Here is a 22,016-nt window from a genome sequence, read left to right as displayed (position 1 = left end):
AGCGACACAGCTGCTCAAATTAAATGACAACTCCCAGGACCAGGAGATCCATATCCAGAGGTGTAACAGGTACTTTACACGGTGTAGAAAGTCCTGCATTCAAAATGTAACTTAAATAATAAATGTACACAAGTATGACCATCCCATTATACTGTAACTTAAGCCGCATCATTATCTTTATCAGCTACAATATTTAAATAATTAACACATTAATGCATCAATAATTAAATTAAAATACATGTAATTGGCATCATCCTAATATGGTCTTAGCAAATGGGACAAATAAGATCCACCTGTTTTTTTTTATTAGATTTCACTGCTTCTTTTATTTTATATGAATATTTATTAGGAAAATTCATCTTTTATTTTCAATAGCTTCTATGTCATGTGTCCCAGTGACTCAAGAACTGTATGACACCCCTCTTATTATTTTATAATAAATACTAAATACCAAATACTCCGATATTTTTAGCTGATCATGCATATTGCATATATTTGGGCAAAGGCACTTGTATTTTCTTTTCTTTTGTATTTCAACTTCAGCACTTTTCATACAGCAAAAGTAACACAAAGTGTTTCACACAATTATAACAACATACCTGAATATTAAGGACAGACAGACAACCGCGACATCTAATGAGAGGAAGCCAGTTCACGTTCTGTAATGATGATCTCGCCTCTCTTCCTCGTCCCTCCGTGTTGTTCTGGCTTCCTTGTTGGTGAGGCTGAGAAAACAAACTGTGTGCCACATGTCGATGAGAGGGAAATGAAGGGATTACTGGAAGACTGTGATCTGAGTTCTGCAAACAGACACTCTTTCCAAGAATAATTGCTTTAAGAGGCTGCACGGGCATCACAGCACCTACTATTAGAGGAACACACACACACACACTGAGGCCTGAATCAGCTGTTTTTTTGTGCAGGGATTTACAATATTTGTATGTGTGTAGTTCATCGCTGTATGCATGACTGCAGTTAGCATCAGGGATTAACCTGTCCTGCTCTCTCAGGTGGCCTCTGAAGGTGAGCAAGTACTAGCCAATCACAGGTGGAGGAGGGCAAGTCGTGACTTCTCCACCCTGGGATAGAAATTTGCATCCAACAGAAATCAGCTTCCTCTGCTCGTCTGAAATCCAGGAGCCTTTCTTCCAAAAAAAAAGACTGTGAATTTTGTTAGCAAATCTGCCATCATTATAATAAACTGTGTATTAAGACGCTGGCTCTGATGGGGCTTTGTGCTTCTTCTACTTGGCTGCATTTCCCAGCCCTTAAGTGGTGGAAGCTACTGGGATCACTGGTTTCCTCTAACGCACACTCAAACAGAAAAGGACTCTGTGATGAGCCGGTGCTTATTGTGTTTGCTCATATTCCAAGTTGGCTCCCACAGTAATTCCTTCCTGTTTATCTGTTTGTATTTCTCATCATGCAGCTCTTTAGTTTAGTCTCAGGCTCTTTTCTATCTCACTGGATGTCCGTCAGGTTCTGTGTCCTACTTGTTTGTTAATAACCCTCGGATGGAATAAATAACAGGATCAGAAGCAACCTACGTATGTCCTATTATGTTAAATTAAAGCCACAATGTATAGGATAACACATTTTTGACTTAGGTGGTTATAATTAAAAGAAGGGTTGCAGCAAAACACATTAAAAGCCTTGATTTTCCCACAAACACATGTTAAAATTGCAGTTTTTTCAGTAGTTTCAGCAGGGATTTCATGCATACGAGGAATCAAAACATTGCAGTATCTGTGTTTAATTAGAGGCGCTGATACAGCCGGTACAACGTCCTCCATGTTGCCCACAGGCCCTCATAACGCAGCCCCAATCAGCAAACCAAACTCAGCTTCCAGACGTCTATGTAAACACGACCGGGCTTGTTATTGTTTTCTTATTAATCTGGGTTGCTGATGATATTTCTGTCCTACATTTTCAGTCCACTGCGTCTGTATGAGATACAAATCAGTCCTTCTCGTACTTCTGGAGAACGCCGTTGCCTCGGAGGAGTTTTAATTTGTATTCTCCACAATCAACTGTAATATGCAAAACTATCTGTAAAACAATCCTCTTTTGTCTGAACGGTAATGTAGCTGGATTTGTGGTCAAACACACTCCGGCAACTTCCTGGAAATGTTCTTTGTATTGGCTGTGTGAACCTCGGTTACTCAACATCTGATGAGTTTCTCTTCACAATGTCTGTGGTTTCCTTCTGCCATTAAAACTGTTAAAGTCGTTGGCCATCCTGCTCCTGAATACACCAAATGGAGTCGACCGCAGAACAGTCTTTGAAGCTTCGCATTGCGCATTTATTTCTCACCAGTCAGTATCACAGCAGCTGTTATGAATAAAGAGTTTATTCACTGAGATGGAGGCCGGTCGATCGTGACGGATCTCTGAGGGTTTTGGCGATAGGAAAGGTCAACAAGCTGGCGCTCGGACCAGGACCAGGGTCATTTATTTAGATTGGCACTTGAGGGATGTGATTCTGGTCTCTGTTTGGTGAGGTGGGTGTCGATGGGAATGGGCAGAGAAAATCAGATCTGCAGTCAAGTACAGCGTTTGGAAGGCGGACAAGACTCTGCTTTTTTTTAGTACAACATGGAACTTTTTTAATTGGTTTTGGACAGAATTTCGATTGGTTCTGATAACATTCAACCGCACGTGTGATCTCAGCACTCTGCACGTTGCTCCGACATTCATCCATATAGACTTTCCAAATGTTGCACAAACCTCAGGGGACGAGGAAAATGGTGTTTATTAGCTGTTACGCAGCAACAAGTTATGTATTAAAAAAGGTTTTTCTTCATGATTCACAGGTCGTTGTTCTTCTGTCTGTCTGGAATCAAAGTCCCAAAACGATAATCAATGTTTAAACCTGCTGGCAAGAAGAAGAAGAAGAAAAAGAAGAAGATGGAGAGCTAAATGGAGTTGTGCAGCCAAACATGGATTCATTCCTTTGCAGAAAGCAGACATTCGCAGTGTAACAGGGAATGAGGCTGGGTAACATTGTAATCACCAAAGTAATTGCCGAGATCTGGGAAAGTGGCGACGTGGTTACAACGATGTCAAATGGGCCAAGAAATGCAAGCAGTCAGGCGATCAAACTGGTGGTTTCCAACCTTAAAACGTAGCAGGACTTTCAACCAGGAAACTGAGGTTTGTGTCCCGCGTAGAACTTATTCTAATGTTGACTTTTAGACGTCGTTGACTTATTAATTTCAGGTTTTCTTTTCAGTTCTCTGTAGGGGGAAGGTACAGGACCGGATCTTTGCCTTGCATTTTTGTAAATTTGTGTTAATTTCTCAGGGGAATAATCCATGGATCTTTATCAGGCGTACTTTTGTAGTTGGTACCTATGAGTGAGAACAATTTGATGTGGCTAAAGGAACTAATAAAGTTTCAGCGGGTCCGTGTGGAAAGCAACGGAGAAGGAATGCGACGGCTTATTATCCTAAACATTATGACTGCGCGAACAGAAGAGGAGGTCTTGGCCCAAATATCCGTTACTCGGAGATCCGCTGGCTTCACTGGAAGCCTGAAATAAATATCATCCCACACGATAACCGATGGCTTCCAAGGTTGGCTTTTTGTTGAAGCTTCTACAAGGAACTTTGGCTCCACTGGGCAAAAGGATGGCGTATCACCAGACGACAGCGCAGCTTCTTTCGTCATTCACTCTGACAGAAAAAAATCGTCTTAATGTTATGACCTATCCAACCTGGATAAGTTGGAATTAAGACCAAACCTAAAAAACCCCAAAACAAACAAATTATCCAAATCCTAGTTGCTTCATTTCTCCTCTGTGTTTGATGAAATAACTCATCATTAACTGGAACAAACAGTAAACTCACTCCACACTGATGTATACTGAGAGAGTGGCTGACTACACAGTGGATCTAACCTTTAGTACTTGCTGGAGCCCATCAGATAAACAGAAACATATTTCCCAGTGGCTCCCAAACATCACCAGAGGGCCCGACCAGACACCACAGCTTTATTAGCTCCAATAGACTCCCGACAGATCCACACGGGGCCTTCGGTTTCTGATCTCCTCTCCTCTGTCATTAACTGTAACTCCTCACTTTCATCTCCCTCTGCACTACTCAGGGATCCTTCCGTCCGCCTGTCTTTAGCATCGCCCCGCACCTCATAGCCGGGAGCAGACATATGTGCATGAATGTGTACATGCGTCAAACACTTTAGGGCTGGATCCTGCGGTAATGACTTCCAGCTCCGTCTTTGGGTAACGAGCATTTCCTGCTCGCAGTGTCTGCCCGAGGACAGCCACTGACCACCTGACTGCAGCTCTCTGCGGTCTGTCGCGGTAATGTGTTTGTCACACTGTAAGAACTTTTCATCGAAACAATCCTGGACTCATCCGTCTGTGAAAGGGGTAGCCAGGGCTGCAACTAATGATTATTTTCATCTGGTGGTTATTTTCTCGGTGAATCAGTTTGGTTTTTGGTCTTTCAGTGTCAGAAAATGGTGAAAAATGTCGATGAGTGCTTCCAAAAAGCCCTGAAGATATTCAGTTAGCTCTCATAGAGATTTTCATATTTAAACCACACTTCATTTGCAAGCAGTTTTCTGGCCCAATGGGTCCAAAACCGACTCTAGAGGGGTCGGTGGAGCGTCACAATTTGAAGCTCGAGGCCGCTGACCAAGCTACAGAATTTGACAAGATGCGAGTGAGAACGTGTTGTCAGAAAAATCCCGCGATCGATCCTTAAATCTGATCGTTGTGCCTTTTTTCCTGCGGTTGCATGTCGGCGTAATTACCACACACCAGTATTGGTAACAGGCACTTTAAAGTGAGAACACTTATTCCCAACATGACTGTTTCACAATATCAGAAACCCACACGCCTGAGCAGAGATCCAGAACAACAGCTTGTCATTTAGACATCGCCAGAACCTTCACCACAGGCCGGCTGCAGTCCTACCTCAGAGAGTAAATTCTGGTGACATTAATGAGCCTGTTTGGCTCGCGTGTCCAGCCACAGCTCTTGGCTTTGAGGTGATAACCGCTGAAAAACGCTTGTCTGTGTGTAAACAGGCTGGGAGGTCCTACTGAACAATTCAGAAGAAATCGCTCAGCTTGCAGATTGACTGGAGGTGGATTTTGTTCCGGTCTTCTGTCACAAGTACCCAAAGATTTCGATCCACAATGGGGATGCAAAGAAATCGGTGGTTCATGGCACTTACATGAAATAAAGTGAGTCGCACAACTACGCACAGCACAGTGCGTTTGCCATGAGTGAGACTAAAGGACCTCTGCTCTGTTATCAGTCAACAGAGATGGATTGGGTTTCCTAGCAGTGCCTGGCAACAGGTTCTGACGGGGGGGCGTTCAGGTCAGGACAGTTAAGCAGAGATGTTACTGTGAAGTTTTGCCGTGAAGCAGAAACACTCCATCTCAGTTGTTGCTCTTCCTCTCCCCTCTCCGCCCACCATCAACCCAGTTGAAGCTCAGGCCATAAAAGTAGATAGTGGAGTTCATTAAGGCTGGCCTAGTTTTGGAGGGGGCCTGGATGGGGTCTTCAGGGGTCTCGTAACATGGTGGGGATTATGGATATTTACTGGTGAAGGGACCTCCATTGAGCTGCCGTCAGTGGGCCCAGAAGTGCAAGCAGCTGTCCTACATGGAGAGCAGCTACAACAGCATGGTAAAGTCCCACTATGGAGATAGTAATAATCGAACAAAGTAGTTTAAATTGATGTAATTTTGAGTATTTGGCTTGAGCTGATGATGGAGGTACATAAGGAGAGAGACAGCACGCTTGTTTCTCATCTCTGTTGAGAGTTGCACATGTGCAGCACCATCCAGGCAGCTATCCAGCAATATTACAGAGGTCACCTTCGCATCTTTTACTTCAGTTCATTTTTCAAACTCAATGACGCTTGACGGACGACAAATGGAACACCAAAATTGGTGGGATTCATCCTCTGAGCACCACGAATGAAGGTGTAAAACTTAAATCCATCTAGAGCGTCTCAAAGGTCATCGGCGACGATTTATCATCGTAGTTGTCGTCTCGAGAAATGAACACTCTTGAGGTTTAAAGACATGGATGCTCTCTGAAGATGTATGTGCGTTCAGTAACATCTCAGAGGAGCAGACTGGGACAAAGACGAGATGTTGAGCAATCAAACTACAGAAAGACAATAGTTGGAGTAAAGACCCCCTCTCAGTTCTCTTAAATTGGATCCAGGAGACACCAGTGAATGAACCCTCTGTGCTTTTGTTAGGAGGCACACACACACACACACACACACACACACACACACACACACACACACACACACACACACTTTCGGGGTAAATTGTGTAATCAGCCTGGCAGCGTGCAGCTGCTGGCTGCAGTTTCACTTCGCCTCCATGAGAACGCATCAGGCTCTGTGGAAACCAGACACAAAGGGGGGTCTTCTGAGGATAACCTCCGGGAGATGGTTCCCCTTCACATTTATCTACATAATACTTCACTTTTACCCAACCAGGGAGATCCGGAGTAAAAACAGCTACTTCATATAATATATTATATAACACCACACTGTGAAAACACTCCACTACAGCAGTCTGTGTGCAGAGTTTTACTTTTATATCTGATGTTTTTGGAATTGATATTCCTGCTGCATTAATGTGTACGTGTCATTTACTGCTGGAGAAGTTTAAGGTTGAGCTCATTTTAACTTTATATACTGTTAGGTAGTTTAATCTGCACGCATCATATTCTTTAAGATCATCATTATGTCTGTGACGACCACTTAGCCGTAAAATGTCAACGTTTTCAGCCCGTTTTCATTTTGTGACTTTAAGGATAATCCAAGAATGTTTTTTAAAAGAGTGTAATACTTTAATATGGGAGCCCTGAGATCCCAAATTGATTTGAAAGGCTGAATACACCCTTTTTTTAAGCTGAAATCTTAACTGTTGCCGTGCAGAGTTAAAAGCGTTGGTGTCTGCCCCGCCTGAAGCACGGATCCAACAATTAAAACCTGGATACAGCGTTGAAGTTTTGAGCGAACTGTTCCTTTAAAGAGGTACTTCAGCTACAGAAACTTCCGGGGTTTGGGGGGGATTTTACTGTTTGTCCCACTTTCCCAGAATCAGAAATAAATAAACGCCTGACAACTTGCTGTAGACCGAAGTTGTGTCAAACAGCAACATGAAGCTAACTTGGCTCATTTCTTTTTAGCTTCTGTGGGATCAAATAACAAAATCATGATCCCATCCAGGAATTGTGCAACTGAGGAAGGAACTTAAGGAGGGGTGAGGGGTCGCCTTCTCCAAGCTTTGTCAGAGGGGAGGCCCGCAATCCCAGACTTTAAAACCTCCTCGTCCTCTGTTCACACGACATCTTCCTCCTGTTTTGTCTGTGTCAGACGAGGGGTCCCTCCTCTTCTGCTCCTCCTCAGATGCCTTCGTGACGTTGATTTGTGACGCTACGCTACAGACATAAAGTTGACCCGACGCTTGGTTATTACAGATTTACAGTGTATCATAACTCTCCTGTTTTATGACTGCGCCAGAAGCTGTAATGGAGTCTTAAGAGTGGCCTGATTTGTGATGTGGAAGTCCACATCGCGGGTCAGATAAACACTGGCAGCGATGGTATTTTCTCAAGAAACAAGGTACAAAGTTCTGTCTGCAGTGGACTGGACGCTGGTCAGTTTTTCAAAGAGCCAAGATGTTAAAAAAAACAAAAACATTTGCATCATCGGTGATGTCAGAACTTTTTCACACGCTCTCCAGGGGAACACACACACACACGCACACACACGCCGGGATCTCTGCTGGAAAAACAAAAATCTTTATCTTCATTGAAAAAATCTGGAGGGAGCAGCTGAAAGAGCTCCGGCGAGGTCGTCTTGTTGTCCTGCTCGAGCTGCGGCGTGTTTTCTGGCTGCTGACACGTTATGTTCGAGGGTCAGTTCTTTAATGAAGTCGAGGTGCTGACAACCTTATTGATCGGTCACAGAAGACTCCGGCTCTGCTGCCCCGGCCGTCCAAACACTAAACAGACCACACATATTATCACATTATTCCCCCCCAAAAGGAAGTTCATCTTACAGCGCCGAAAACATCCTTTAAAGAGAAAAAGATGTTTTGTGCAGCCGCTGCAATCAGGTCCTAATGCAGAACACAACATGAAAACCATAAGTGTGTCCTTTTGGTGGGAAACTGCCGAGAGATGAGAAAAAAATGGTGGGCAAAAGAAAAAAGAAGGAGAAAAATGAGCATGATTATTGACGGTTGGCTGAAAATATCAGTAGAAATTGAGAAAACTGCAGCAAATTCAATGAAAGATTTCATATAAAGATATCATAAGACAGAGTGGTACCATTTTGGTGTATGGAAAAAAAAAAAAGTCCACATATATTCTGTACTCCAGTAGGAGTATAGATACTGGCCTGAACGACTGGGAAAACTAGAAGAGGGGCAAAATGATTTTCTCCTACAGAACCGTACAACTACAGCCAGCTACAACTGCACTGCATTGTGCAATCCTGCAGTGTATAATGACAAATAAACAACTTGAAACTTGAGTCTTGAACCTTCAATAACATACAGACACAAACAAATGTAGGTTTAAGCTGTCTCTGGAAAGACGAGGAAAGAACCAGCATCACCAAAAATGTCTTGACTTAGTCAGAAGTGAGTCTGTAGTGTGAATAGTGATCAAGTGCCGCTGGCTATTTATTTACCTCCACCGAGGAGGATGTGTTCTCAACCTTGTCCCTTCGTTTGTTGGTTTGTGGGAAGAACTCCAAAACAAGCTACTACACGTTTCCATAATTTGGTCCTACAACAGACCCCACTAACTTTTGGTGTGGTTCTGAATTAAGGGACGAATCCAGGAGATTTTATACTTGTTCTAACATTACAGACAGGTTGTTTCATCATCTTCCTTAATGCTTTTGGCTAATATGAACGGATTTTGGTGGCTGGTATCTACAGGTGAGCACAATTTGAGATATTTGTGGGTCCTAGATCAGGTGAAACGGGTCATTTAAAATGTAAGGCTGTCAAGTTTGACATTGATTTAGACTTAAAGCGGAAAGAGCCTTGTGCTCTACTAGTTGCCATTCTAGCTTAGATTAAATCAAATCATCACAGTGTTTAAATACCGACATGCAGTATCACTTTTATTTTCATGATGCAGCAATACCTCTTCATGACAAACCAGGAGAGGCGATTCCAGAAACAGTGAGGGATCTGATCATTAGGGTCATTCTGATACCGAAATGCCTCTGATACCGCCCAAAATGCTGCAGTTAGTATTGGCGAGTGCACCAATAACACAGCGTTTATTTACTAGAAACAGAAATGGGATCGTGCTACCTCTAAGTGCCATAAACAGCAAGCGACTTGTGTAACTAACAGCCATACAAGAGTAGAATACAGCTGTATAACAAATAACACATAATCCTGTTTAACACACTGGGATTGGCTTGGGAATGGGTATCGGCAAATGCACAACGCTCAGGTATCAGATCGGTATCAGGAAGGAAAAATGGTATCAGAACATCTTTAATAAAAGGGGTAAACGTGTCCTGTGCACATCTTGTTGTTGTCCGCTGGTTTATCAGTGCAGTGAGTTTCATAAGTTACTGGAAAAGGTACAGAAAACGTTTCAGTCATTCCAAACTGGAAGAACAGTAAAAGCAGTCTCTCATTCATACACAGCCGTCTCTCTCCACATGATTGTGTAAACCTAAATAAAAGAAACTATCCGCTCTCCGTCAGCCACTCCAGTCCATTAAAGTCCATTCTCAGAAAGGCTTCTTCTGGTTTTTACTCCTCCAGAGAGACTTCTCAGAGTGTCGTCCCTGCAGAGTCCAACTCTGTCAGGTTCATCAGCTCGGATGAATGATGTGTTATCTGTTCTTCTTCTTGTCTTTTTTGCTTTTAGTCACAGAGCTGTGAGCAGCGCCTGAGGTGAGAGGTGAGGCGTGGCCGGTGGTCTTCAGATGGTCAAACAACTTGTTTCTGGTGGGGAACTCGTTGTTACAGGTCACGCAGTGGAGGATTAGTTCCTTCTGCGGTTGGAAATGAGGGAAAAAAAGAATTAAAATTACACGCATGGAACATTTTCTTAGAGTAAAACAATGTAAGAAGGTTCTTTTCGATAACTGAAAGGGATGAAAATGTCAAAACTGATGCTGTAAACTGTACAAACCTCAGGAACCTGTTCTCCTCCGGTGTTTGACTTGACGTTCTTCGGCTTGTCTTTCCCTCCTCCCTTCTTTCCCTTTGGCTTCCCAGAGCTGCTGAGGCAACATTTAGATATCAGAAACATGAACATCAGATTCTACACTGCAAGGTAGCTACCATTAAATTGTAATGTAATGCATCTCCTGTCTAATTTAATTCAGGAATAAGCTGTGTTGCATCCTCCATTATTACTTATAGTTGAGTCCCTTTACAGCTGTCCATAAATGATAGGATTATTTATTTTCCCTTGTTTTGAATATTACATTAAACATTAGACTGAATTAAAACATCTGAACCTTTTAAAAATGTGCTGAAGCCCAAATAACTTTACAATCTTTATCTGAAAACAGGAACCCAACCATCTTCACAAGTATAATGAGGTGGCACACATGTTAAAGGAAAAGTAAAAGAGTCTAATTTTAGTCCTTATACAGACTGAGTAATTAAATTTAAGATCAAACACAAATGAAAGCAGAGATGTGATGTGAAATGTGTTGCTCTTAGTGGAAATATACAGAGAATTAGATCCTGACTCTGCAGTTTGGAACGTCTCTATGGAGCATTTAAGCATCTCTTGGCTAATTGCTTCCTTTTAACAGGCATCTGTTTCCGGAAAGGAGCTCTAATAAAGCAACTGCCCAACATCTGCCCAGGACCGAAAAGTAAATGCAGCAAGATTAACATGGTTGAGCACCTTGAAACGGTAAGAAATAGACTCAAGCTGCCACAAACACAACTCTTTATAAACACTAACACTGCAGTGTCTGTCGGATGTGTAAAAAGACCATTAATTACCAACAGACTCCCTGTTATAACTTCCCAAGTTGATAACATGGCAGATGTTCTGTTTTAAGCTTCTTCTGCCCTCAAGTGGCCAAGATAAAGAAGTTCTTCTGTGGCAGTAGAACGAGGTATAGCTAATATTGCCAAAGAACATTTTTACTGCCCCGTAGCAAAAAATGACCTTCGTTACAATCAGGAGCCAAAAAAGTTTGAATTTGTGGTATCAATAAAACCATCAAATGCTTCTGAACAGAGAAGCCTGAAAGTTAATCTGGTATCAAAACACTTCACTGATGTGTTGACGGCACAAAGAAAAGAAAAACTCTGGGCTGACCTCTTGACTTCTGTGGGAGGAGGTTCATCCTGCTTCTCCTGCTCTGTAGGCTCCGCTGACTTCTCGGGGGCATCGTCCTCGCAGGTGGTTGGAGTTGGTTTCTCCTCCTCCTTCTCCTCCTCCTTCACCTCCTGCTCCACCTCCTGCTCCACAGCAGCCTGTCACAGGGGAGGAGAGTGTCATTAGAGAGGGCTTTTTAGAAAGATTCATTTCACAGGGGTTTTAAAGAACATCAACACAAGGACAACAACTGAAAACAATAGAAATGCATTCCTCACCTGAACCACTTTCTGCTGTTTCTTTTTCCTCTTCTGCTTTTTGGACAGCCTGTGTTGTTGGAAAGAAAAACATCAGTGAAGACAACCAAGAAGCTATCTACAGTTCTGATTTCTAACCACCCCGACAACCAGGTGAAAAACAAGCGAATCTTTTCCATCATCACATCTAGTTGTCCTACTTTTGTCTCGGTTTGTCTTCTTCCTCTTCTTCCTCCTCATCTTCCTGCTCTTTGTCCTCCTCTCCTCCCTCCTTTCCATCCTGGTTCAAACCAAGTGATTCATCTTCATCCTCCAGCTGTTGCCGCAGCAACACCACCATCTCTTTGTGCTTTTTGGATTTTTCATGGTTTTTCATACTGCAGAGAGGAAAGACAGGAAACAATAAAAAGAGCTGTAAAAGCCAATTAATAACACAGACGGAAAAGTGAGCCAGATACGGTTGGGGTATACTGTCATAGATTTTGGATATCATTATACTGTAATATAGCAAAAATGTTGGGGTGTAACTCACGCTTTATCTGACTTAAAGGATTTGTCACAGGCTGGGCAGTACAGATCATCATAATAGTCGATTGTCAGTTCATCTCCATCAGGCTGATCTGCATCTGCAAAAGGATAAACAGTATATTCAAATGACGATGCAGCTGCTGCAAGTACAGCAGACCATAACTCCTTAATGCAGAGTATTAGTGAAGCCTGACTTTAAGACACGCAGCCTCACTGACCTCCTGCCTCTTCACTGTTCTCTTCTTCCTCGCTCTCTGATGCGTCTCCAAACTCCTCTCCGTACTGAGCCTCTATCTGCTGCAGCTCCTTCTCCAGCTCAGACATGGCCGCCCAGCTCTGCTCCTTGTACTCCTCTGCCAGTCTTGGATGGACATACAGTTTGATATTATAAGTATGAGGAAGAATAGAGAAAAATAAGCATCCAGTTCACTCAAATATCCGTCCACGACTTACTTAGCCTGGTCGAGCTTCTGCTTCCGCCTCAGCTCCTCCACCTTCTTGACTTTCTCAGCGTTCTGCTCCTCCACCAGCTTCCTGTGCGCTTGCACACGGCGATCACGCTTGCGGACGAAAGCCACGAGTTGTCTCACGAGCTCGTTGCGCTCCTTACGGGCTTTCTCTCTGGTCTTCTTGTTCTCCTTCTCCATGGCCCTTTTCTCCCAGCGGTTGGAGGCCTGCCTCGTGTCATACTCCTCTTTCCAGGCAAAGTTTTTACGAGTGCAGAAGCTCTGCCAGTAGCCGTAAAACACGTGCACTACCTGTAATATAGAAATAAAGACTGATTATGCACTCCAGTTAACTAAAAAATGTTTCAATATTAATATTTTAGTGTTGGGGTTGGCTTACGGTATCATAGTCGCTCTGAGAGTCTCCAAAGGGAGGAAACTCCTCGTCCTCATCCTCATCTTCCACCTTGGCGTGCTCCATTTCCTCCTTAACAATGGACTCAAACAGATTCCTGTAGACTGTGTAAAAGCCCTATAGGGAGAGAGCAGGTGTGGATTAAAAACAAGAGAGAGTAATACATATTCTGAGAGCACAAAACATTTTATCCCCACAATCAAACTTGACAGCAAGGGCTGGTATTTTGGGAATTTAGATCAAATTCTTCAACCTGCATTTCATCACATCTTGAGTCTTATAAAAAAAAAGTAGTGAAGAGCTAAATTATGCTGACCAACTATCATAAAGTAAACATAATTGATTTATTCTCCACATAATGTGATTCCAGATGATGTTTGAAAGATGTTTCTTTGTCTTTTTTCTTATTTGAGGAAAAGACCTGGCCGAAGGTTTGATGCAACCATTATCGGGCACTGAGCAACATGATCCTAGCACGTATGACCATGAGCACTGACCTTCTCGTCATCTGCGTAGCCAGAGTAGCAGGTGACCGTGAAGTACTGCAGCAGGTCGATGCTGTCATCTTCATAATCTCCACTTATTCCTCCTTTCAGCAGAGCCTCCCTGTGATTGTCATACCTGCAACACCAAAAGACACGGCGGCATCAGTGATTTGCAAACATCCTTTATTCAATTTTATTGTTTTTTTGTTTTATTCATGTTTACAAAATATTATTCTATTGTATTTTATCTCTTATTGTACTATAATGTTATAGTCTGACCTCATTCTTGTTCATCTAAGAAGCACTTTGAAATGTACTAACCTGTATTAAAGGTGCTATACAAATAACATTTGACTGTTTGATTAAATGATTATGTACGAAACAGCAAGGATATTGTGGATATAGTTTGGAAGAACTTTTTCAAGTTTGAATAAACTTCTACACACCATGCTCTCTCCTGTGGATCACTCAGGACATCATAAGCTGCCTGGATCAGCTTGAAATGCTCCGCCGCCTCCTCAGAATTGTCCAAGTTTTTATCTGGAGATTTCAGAAGCGAAACAGGTGTCAACAAGCTTCATTGATAATAAGAGTCTAGTTAACAGCATTTGTTTATCGAAGAATGAAAAAGTAGAGAGTGAAAAGTTCAGAAATGACCTTATCCCAGTACTTAATTCTCTCTGTACAGTGAACAACATCCATTTTATTATGATAGAGACAGATTGTAAAGCCCAATGACACAATGTGATTGAGGGCTATAAAGATCAAATCTATTTTTTTTGATGATTTATCTCAAGAGTTAGAATAAGACACAAGACAAGTAGGGCACTTTAGGTCACCCAGGGGGATTAACAACATGTAATCAATATGTACTGACGTGTAGCTATTCAAATGATGACACACCATTCTTTGTAAACACCAACTGTTACCTTTCAGTATACACACACTGACAAAATCTTTATTCTAAAAAGAAAAGCCCATTAGCTTTCTATCACAACTTACCTGGATGCCATTTCAATGCCAATTTACGATACGCTTTCTTCAAATCGTCGTCTCCCGCGTCCCGCTTCACACCCAAGATTTCGTAGTGACACTTCATTGTGAGCTAACTGTACAGAGAGACCCTACTCGAGAATAAATACCGGTAAAAACAAAAAATGTTGTTCACGCTGTCCGAGCTAGCTTTAGCATTTGGCTAACTGCATGCTAGCGACCGGTCAGCACCTCTATTCTACCTCCTCGAATACTTCAGACTTCTAAAGTGACGGCAACAATATTGTATTGTTTTAGCCTTACATATTCAAACAAGTCCAATTTCCGTTATCAATGAATAACAGCCTGTTATACAGCTGTTACGACCACCGCGACCGGTTTTTTGGGGACCTCAAGCTGTATGCATAGCTGTCTTCTCAAGTGCCGCTAAATCTCGCGAGAACTGCTCCTTTATCGTATCAGCAGATTTTAATCTGAAATCGCACTTTGCTGCCCCCCACAGATGATTTGTTGTTTATCAACCAGTTGATGTGGGTTTTATAAATTGTAAAATGAGCCCCCAAAATTAAAAACTATACATTATAGTTCGCGTGTGTGTGGTGACTGCAGTACCACCTGCGCGCCGCTGGGCGTCAGTCTCGCTGCTCCGTCCGCACATGTGGTGTTTGCCTTCTGGCATCGCGAGATTTGCGTCAGCGTGCAAACCAAACATGTCTGCGTTTAAGAGAAAACGTGGAGGACAGGCTCCTCTGAGTAAAAAGGCAAAGAAAGCGAAATTTGTGGCTGACGGAGGAGAGTCGCCAGATGAAATCAAACAGGAGAAGACGGATGAAATCACGGTCCCGGCACCGGTCTCCATGGTGAGTTCTTGAGCTTGTTGTCAGCCGCTAAAGTTGTTAGCTAGTTAGCTAACTGAAGCTCACCAATACACATGGGGTGCAGTGTATCTCTCTCTGAATGGTTTAATGTTAAAAGCTATTCATAAAAAAACGAATTGGTTAGTGGTGTAATGTGCCACAATCTTAAGCATGTTTTCCTTTGTGTTGATGTTTTGCCATTAATTCTCTTCCAACAGGGCAAATGGACAAACAAGGAAAGAGTTCTCATTTTCTCCTCAAGAGGCATCAACTTCAGAACAAGACATCTGATGCAGGACCTGAGGACCATCATGCCTCATGCAAAAGCAGGTCAGACTCATTCTTATACAGCATTGTTTTACACACCCTCATGTTCTGATTTACAACATGTATTAAAGTTAACTTTAATGTCCTAATAATAGCCTTCTCTCTTGTTTTTCAGACACAAAAATGGACAGAAAGGACAAGTTGTTTGTTATCAATGAGGTGGGTTTGCTACCTTTAAATATGGACACACTTCATATATAATCATATGCATCACAGCATAGCTAATGATCTGCATTGTCCCCAGGTTTGTGAAATGAAAAACTGCAACAAGTGCTTGTTTTTTGAAGCGAAGAAGAAGCAGGACCTCTATATGTGGTGAGTGTCTGATCCAAACGTGAAAGCTGACCATGTCTTAGTGGCCTTGTGAACTTGGAGCAAAGTGAACACTGTTCTCGTCTTACAGGATCGCAAACAGCCCTCATGGACCTTCTGCTAAGTTCCTGGTTCAGAACGGTAAGTCACTTCTGTTATAGTCGTGAAGCGCAGTAGACGACACCTGCCATGTGCGATGGGAAAAACTGATTTATATTAACGTCTGCTCCACAGTTCACACACTGGCTGAGCTCAAGATGACAGGAAACTGCCTCAAAGGATCCAGGCCGCTGCTCTCGTTCGATCCTGTAAGTAGCTCTGGCAGTGATGTAACCATGTTAGTGTTGTACATCTGTGATGGAGAGCTGTGTGCTACAAGTGCCTGTGCTTCCATCCGAACATGACACTGGATCATTTCAATTAGCACAACTAGGGCTGCAACTTTTAAACTGTAAATTGTCAGAAAATGGTGAAAAATGCTCATCACAGATTCCTGAGTCTCCTAAGCCAATGTCCGATCAAAACCCATAGATATTCAACTGCGTGGTTTATAAATTAGATCAACAATATGTCAGCTTCTGACCTTCTGAAAATGACGTGAATTATTCATTCATTACAAAAAGGATGGCGAATCTCCAGCTGCTTTGACAAAAGGCCTAAAACATGCATTTTAATAAGTTTACAGCTGATCGAAAACTGATCACATTCTTTTCCTGTTTTTTTTCCTACAGAAATTTGACAAAGAGCCACACTACGCTTTACTGAAGGAGCTCTTCACTCAGGTGAGCACACAAGATGGGTTAAAATGTTCTTGATTTTTAGATATGTTTTATTTGTTTGAAAGCTTAGAAGGTTGAATATCGGAGTTTTTAAATTCAAGAAAAGTGATCATTGTGTTTGACTTCTGCAGACATTTGCTACTCCACGCTACCACCCTAAGAGTCAGCCTTTCGTGGACCATGTCTTCACATTCACAATTGCAGAAAACAGGATATGGTTTAGAAACTACCAGGTAATGTCTCGGTGTTCTTGGCAACATCTTGAATGCTAACATTGGTGTTTTTAGTAAGCGTTTGTCAGCCTGTTGTACTGTGGTGGGTTTTGGTGTTCTGTTTTATTTTCTTTCTGTTTGCTTCACACTAACATCTGTGTCTCGTTCAGATTATGGAGGAGGATGCCTCTCTAGTGGAGATCGGTCCTCGCTTTGTTCTCAACCTCATCAAGATCTTTCAGGGGAGCTTTGGAGGGCCCACGCTGTATGAAAACCCAGGCTTCCAGTCCCCCAACATGGTAAAATCCAGTTCATGCTTGTTTACATTTTTAAGCACGTTATTGAATTGCTTGCTGTGCTTACATCTTATTTTTCTCTTCACACACCCTCAGCACCGGAGAGGGCTCAGACTGGCGGCAGCAGCCAGAGTGCGCGAGAAGCAGATGGTGAAGGAGCTACAGAAAATGAAGAGGGCTGACGCGAAGGAGGACGTGTCCGGAGATATCACAGCGGACGTCTTCCTGACGCCGGCTGATGAGAAGCCTCTTCATATCCAGACGGAGGCACCTGAGCCCAAAGTGGTGAAGAAGAACAAACACAAGGCTTTCAAAAGACAGAGACTAGCACGCAGGTAACTGGATGGACTCAGCGGCTCTACCACTGCCATGATTCAGTGTCGTCTCCAGAAGATGTAGCACAACAGTGCAGTCGGGTCTTCAGTCCAATAATATGAGCTTTTGTTGGGTTAAAGCCTTCACATATGATCACATATTTGACAGTGCTAGAAAAACAAATCTCGTATGTACATGTTGTGTTACATGTCTGTTGCCCTTGTTTGTGGATTCTCACAATATATATTTTACTCCCTCCTTCAGGAGGATTGCAGGTTAACATAAATGTCTCAATATTAGAACATCCTTTTTGATTAAAAAAAACAAACATATTTCATAAGTGTAAAAAAGAAAAATCTTGTTTATTGCTTTTGAGGGACTGCCGTCGTTTCTTATTTCATGGAAATAAAACAATTCTAACATCCCGCTGGTGTTTTCTGGTCTTTAATTTAAACTGCTTGTGTTTGTGCAGAGAAATGTCCACAGATGCTCTGTACAGTAGGGTTGCTGTGATGTAAAGTATTCAAGGTATTATGGGATATGAAAATTGATTTATTGATCTAGGGTTTTGAAATCTAAATGAACATTGTCAATATATATTTAAAATATCAAGTTTATTTACGTAATAGTGTTTTTTCAGCCCAAATTATTGGTAATTTCTGGTCATTCTGACTGATTTATAACTGTTTAATACCCTGTTATAACATTTTCATGAAGCCATGAAAATCTGTGTTGCTATCTGCACACATACTACACCAGACACCGTGAGAGAAATATGTAAGTGCATCGTGTCCTCAATGTCTTACTTTATGACCCAGTAACCAGCATGAGTCAAAGGAGAAGGTCCAGAAACATGAGACCAAATACTGAAAGCAGACAGATTGTGGCTGCAACTGAAATGTGAACGGTATAAATTAATTGAGTTAAAGGCAAGTGCTGTAAAACAAACCCAGGTCTCTCCATATTTACAATACAATATACATTAACTGTACATACAATCATGGAATTATGAACCGGTATTAAAGTGGTCTGAACTGCACTAAGGTACATTAAGACCAGCCAGGTGACATTATCTCAACTCTAATCCAGTAGCAATGCTCCACTCATGGGACTATTGATCCAGTTGATTCTTCAACAATGCCACTTCGTCCTTTATCCATTATGTCCTTCAAGTCCAGCATCTTTTCCGTGTACATCCTCAGGCTGCAATGCCTCGTCGTCTTCTTCAATGCGACTGGCCACCACTGAAGTTAAGGTTCTCATTTAAAGTGGAAGTCAACAGACTGTAATCACTCCTCCTCCACCTCTTCGTCAGGACAGCAGTAATATTCTACAAAGCAGATCTGTCCGTCGTCGTTCCGGACCAGGTACTGAAGAGAGAGGAAGCCCCTGCTGTCCGTCCTCACGGAGACTTTACAGGACAGAGCCAGGGCTTTGGTGGACGGCTTCAGCAGGGACATCTTGTACCTGTCACAGTTCACAAAGGGAACAAAATGTGGAGCTTTAATAAGACTCATTACAGGCGGATATTGTAATACTGGGACCATTTCTACTGGCTTTTATCATATTTTCGCTATTTGCATCTTTATTGATCATCGTCTTTTAAAGGATACAAGTCCATCACCATTTTGGCAGAGCAACATACAGCAACTAAAGGAAATGCTTAAAGAATTAATGCGAAATAAGTAGGGGTGGCAAGAACCTCACGATACGATACGTATCACGATACTTTGGTCACGATACGATACTTATCACGATATTGCGATATAAATAAAGATGAAAACACAAGTACCTGTATATGTACATCTGATGATATTGATCAGAGGACAAATTGTTTCAAAACTATTTCATTCAAAAGAGCTTCTCCATTTTATAAATTCACATGAAATTTCCGGGCAGTAATATTCTCTTTGTCCAGCTTGTTGTTCTTGCTATCTCTCTTAACTTTGAAGCCAAAGTGCTTCCAAACGTCAACTTTAAATTGCGGAGGCGTTGTTAACTTGCAATCCATTTTGCAAAGATCTCAGCCACTCTCTCTACTACAGAAATACACCCGCCGCACAGCAGAGTCGCTCTTCGGTGATATATCGATATTTGGAGTTGAAAAATCGATATTGTATATATCGATATAGATATTGGGCGGCAAAGTATCGCGATATATTGCCGTAACGATATTTTTGCCCACCCCTAGAAATAAGTATAATAAGTAATTATTATACCATAATTATTATAGCGAAATAAGCACTAATAAGTAATTAGTGCGAAATAACACATTTTCTAACAGAAGATATTGTCCCTTTTCTTGGCTCTGGTTGTCATGTTCATGTCTACATGAACCCCCAGTCAAGACGTGCAGTAAAGTCTAATTCTCTCTGCTGACCTGTTAGTTTGTGTCGTGGTGCATCGGAACAGCTCCATCATTTCGGAGTCTTTGGGATAATCATAATGGGCATTTCCAGAGTTCCCGAATGTAGACAACCTGAGGGCCACAACAAATCAAACAACAATGTAAGAGAAATGATAACTTAAAGATAAACATGGATCTTTGGCTTTTACAAATATAATCACAAGGCAAATTAAGTGTAAAAACAATACTGCAGAGCAAGAAGTGATGTTTTAAAAAGCATTTTAGTTTCGACACACACCTAAAGTATGGCTGGCTGGGGGACATGGTGATCTGCAGCACCTCACTGGTCATGTCCAGTTCGGAGAAGGCTTCCTTCAGACTCTCTGACAGCAGGATCACCTTTGAAAAGAGCCAGATGTGCATGAGTTTTGCTCTCAAGAGTTGCTTTATCTATATACATCTCTTTCACAATATGACATAGCACGAGTGTTAAAGTTCACCTTGTTTGTGACGTTGTTGCTGCAGAAATCAAAATCAACAGGCTCTTCTGGTTCTTGTGTGTTGATCTTGCACACGGTCACTACGCCGCCTTCCTCCAGGAACAGGGTCAGAGGGTAACCGTAGCCCCTGTAGCACATCCGCAAGGCTGTGGACACTCCTGCAAAATCACACGAGGGAGATAATGAAAATGTTAAGCCATACCTGAGACGTAAGTATGTATATCATCTAATGAGGGCTGAGAAAGATGAACACATGTTTAATTTATCTTTACCTTGTACCGTGCTCCCTCCAAAGATATTGAGGCAGTCCAGCAGCACGGTGAGGTTGACCTGAAAGCCCACCAAGTCTTCCTTTATTGTGAACTCTTGGAAGATATCAGCCTGGAGTCAAAAAGAAGACACGTCTGTTCTTAAATTTAGGGGAAATCAACATTAAAGTGGATCACTTCCTCAGTGTTTTCCCAATAAAAAAGTGTGGGGATTATTAGATAATTTAAAGCAAACACACCTGGATGAAGGCATTAGCTTGCATGCATTTGGAGTCCTCCACAGTCACCTTCAGCCCGTTGGGTGTAGCGCTGAAGATGGCATGGTCCTTGAACGTGATCGATTTCAGTATGTTGGACAGGTTTCGAGCATTATCCAGACTGGCCACTAACACGTACGGCTCATCGTCGGCTTGTGACTGGGTCGACAGAGGCATTGTGGCTCTGAGAAGAAGTCAGGAGGGGGAAATTATCGATAAAAGAGACGTTTCGTTGATAACAACTTTGATTTTAAGTGTAATCTGTATCACTCAGGCAGGAAGCTGTCATGTTGCTGTCTGTTGTTGACCTGTTTTTAAGCTAGGCTATATGTCAACGGATCGCATGTAAACAGAGTGGAAATAACGTAAACAGCAACAAGTCCAGTGTCAAATACTTCTATATACCTTCTAGCATTCCTAGTAAATAAACTTAAATAAATATTAGTGGTCAAAAGTCACTTACAAAGTTGTTTCCACCTCGTCTTTTTCTTTAGTGTTTAATAACAGTGGTTTACCGCCATTGCCACAACTTCTTCTTCTTCTTCTACTGAATTTCCGGTAGGGTGCACCAAACACTGTGAGCTGTTGCTGCCCCCTGCAGGCCAGGACCTGCTGTTTACCCCTTATTATTAGATAATAGACAGTTGGGTGAAGAGATTTTAAGACTTTAAGAATTTAAAAAATAGACTTTGACAATTTTTTCACCACCTAATAAGACCATAGTATTAATAGTTTTTTGTCTAATTTGCTTATTATGTCTTTGTAGTTTTCCTTAGAGTATAACTGTGTTTAATTACTGTCTAATAAAGGACATGTTATTTCTTATTTTTGTCAATTTTAGCTTGTTACATCTTATTACTTTCCTCAGAGTATAACTGTGTTTGTTGACTGTATGATAAAGAACATCTTATTTCTAGTTTTTCCTTGAAAAATGGTGCCGTAGTTTTGGGGCAGGAACTTTGATGAGAAGAGAAAGATCTTCTTTGGCTCGTTGTTTATGTTTAAGCAAAATCTCTTCATTTTCATGGCTGAAGAAACTAAATAAACAAACTGACATTAAAGGACAACAGTGTACTGGGACCAGGGAACAGC

At 42.0% G+C, this 22,016-nt stretch overlaps 3 protein-coding genes across 4 annotated transcripts; 1 reads left to right on the top strand and 2 right to left on the bottom strand.

Annotated features, from left to right (window-relative positions):
- Positions 1-9,111: 9,111 nt before the first annotated feature.
- On the bottom strand, positions 9,112-14,882 carry dnajc21 (DnaJ heat shock protein family (Hsp40) member C21). Of its 2 annotated transcripts, none has more exons than XM_030436031.1 (12): positions 14,463-14,882; positions 13,907-14,000; positions 13,473-13,596; positions 12,961-13,092; positions 12,568-12,872; positions 12,333-12,475; positions 12,119-12,212; positions 11,787-11,963; positions 11,608-11,656; positions 11,330-11,487; positions 10,178-10,268; positions 9,112-10,037 (listed from the first exon to the last, which is right to left on the bottom strand). In XM_030436031.1, the coding sequence occupies exons 1-12, from the start codon at positions 14,557-14,559 to the stop codon at positions 9,876-9,878; spliced, it is 1,626 nt and encodes a 541-aa protein (XP_030291891.1). In that variant the 5' UTR covers positions 14,560-14,882; the 3' UTR covers positions 9,112-9,875. The 2 variants fall into 2 exon arrangements, with proteins under 2 accessions (XP_030291891.1, XP_030291892.1); XM_030436032.1 differs by having other exon boundaries at positions 10,178-10,265; positions 14,463-14,881.
- Positions 14,883-15,108: 226 nt separating this feature from the next.
- On the top strand, positions 15,109-17,976 carry bxdc2 (brix domain containing 2). The gene is made up of 10 exons (XM_030436033.1): positions 15,109-15,313; positions 15,529-15,640; positions 15,753-15,796; positions 15,882-15,952; positions 16,041-16,090; positions 16,184-16,257; positions 16,681-16,731; positions 16,860-16,961; positions 17,111-17,239; positions 17,333-17,976. Exons 1-10 carry the CDS (start codon positions 15,110-15,112, stop codon positions 17,573-17,575), a joined length of 1,080 nt encoding a protein of 359 aa, XP_030291893.1. The 5' UTR covers position 15,109; the 3' UTR covers positions 17,576-17,976.
- On the bottom strand, positions 17,895-21,510 carry rad1 (RAD1 homolog (S. pombe)). Its single transcript, XM_030436034.1, has 7 exons — positions 21,388-21,510; positions 20,907-21,108; positions 20,671-20,779; positions 20,399-20,556; positions 20,197-20,297; positions 19,932-20,030; positions 17,895-19,018 (listed from the first exon to the last, which is right to left on the bottom strand). The coding sequence occupies exons 2-7, from the start codon at positions 21,099-21,101 to the stop codon at positions 18,841-18,843; spliced, it is 840 nt and encodes a 279-aa protein (XP_030291894.1). The 5' UTR covers positions 21,102-21,108; positions 21,388-21,510; the 3' UTR covers positions 17,895-18,840.
- Positions 21,511-22,016: the final 506 nt, after the last annotated feature.

This window comes from Sparus aurata, chromosome 12 (genome assembly GCF_900880675.1).
Source record: "Sparus aurata chromosome 12, fSpaAur1.1, whole genome shotgun sequence".
NCBI lineage: Eukaryota > Metazoa > Chordata > Actinopteri > Spariformes > Sparidae > Sparus > Sparus aurata.
This window is presented reverse-complemented; position numbering and strand designations above follow the sequence as displayed.

Bases quoted from the DNA above. Each gene is read 5' to 3' on its own strand.
- dnajc21 (XM_030436031.1), bottom strand. From the start codon at position 14,559: ATGAAGTGTCACTACGAAATCTTGGGTGTGAAGCGGGACGCGGGAGAC. The intron at 13,093-13,472 runs GTCAGTGCTCAT...CTCTCCCTATAG, and splicing joins GCTACGCAGATGACGAGAAG to GGCTTTTACACAGTCTACAG. The intron at 11,657-11,786 runs GTAGGACAACTA...CCAACAACACAG, and splicing joins GAAGACAAACCGAGACAAAA to GCTGTCCAAAAAGCAGAAGA.
- bxdc2 (XM_030436033.1), top strand. From the start codon at position 15,110: ATGTGGTGTTTGCCTTCTGGCATCGCGAGATTTGCGTCAGCGTGCAAA. The intron at 15,953-16,040 runs GTGAGTGTCTGA...CTCGTCTTACAG, and splicing joins AAGCAGGACCTCTATATGTG to GATCGCAAACAGCCCTCATG. The intron at 16,258-16,680 runs GTAAGTAGCTCT...TTTTTCCTACAG, and splicing joins CGCTGCTCTCGTTCGATCCT to AAATTTGACAAAGAGCCACA.
- rad1 (XM_030436034.1), bottom strand. From the start codon at position 21,101: ATGCCTCTGTCGACCCAGTCACAAGCCGACGATGAGCCGTACGTGTTA. The intron at 20,557-20,670 runs GTAAAGATAAAT...GTGATTTTGCAG, and splicing joins TGGAGGGAGCACGGTACAAG to GAGTGTCCACAGCCTTGCGG. The intron at 19,019-19,931 runs GTCAGCAGAGAG...GAACTGTGACAG, and splicing joins ACCACGACACAAACTAACAG to GTACAAGATGTCCCTGCTGA.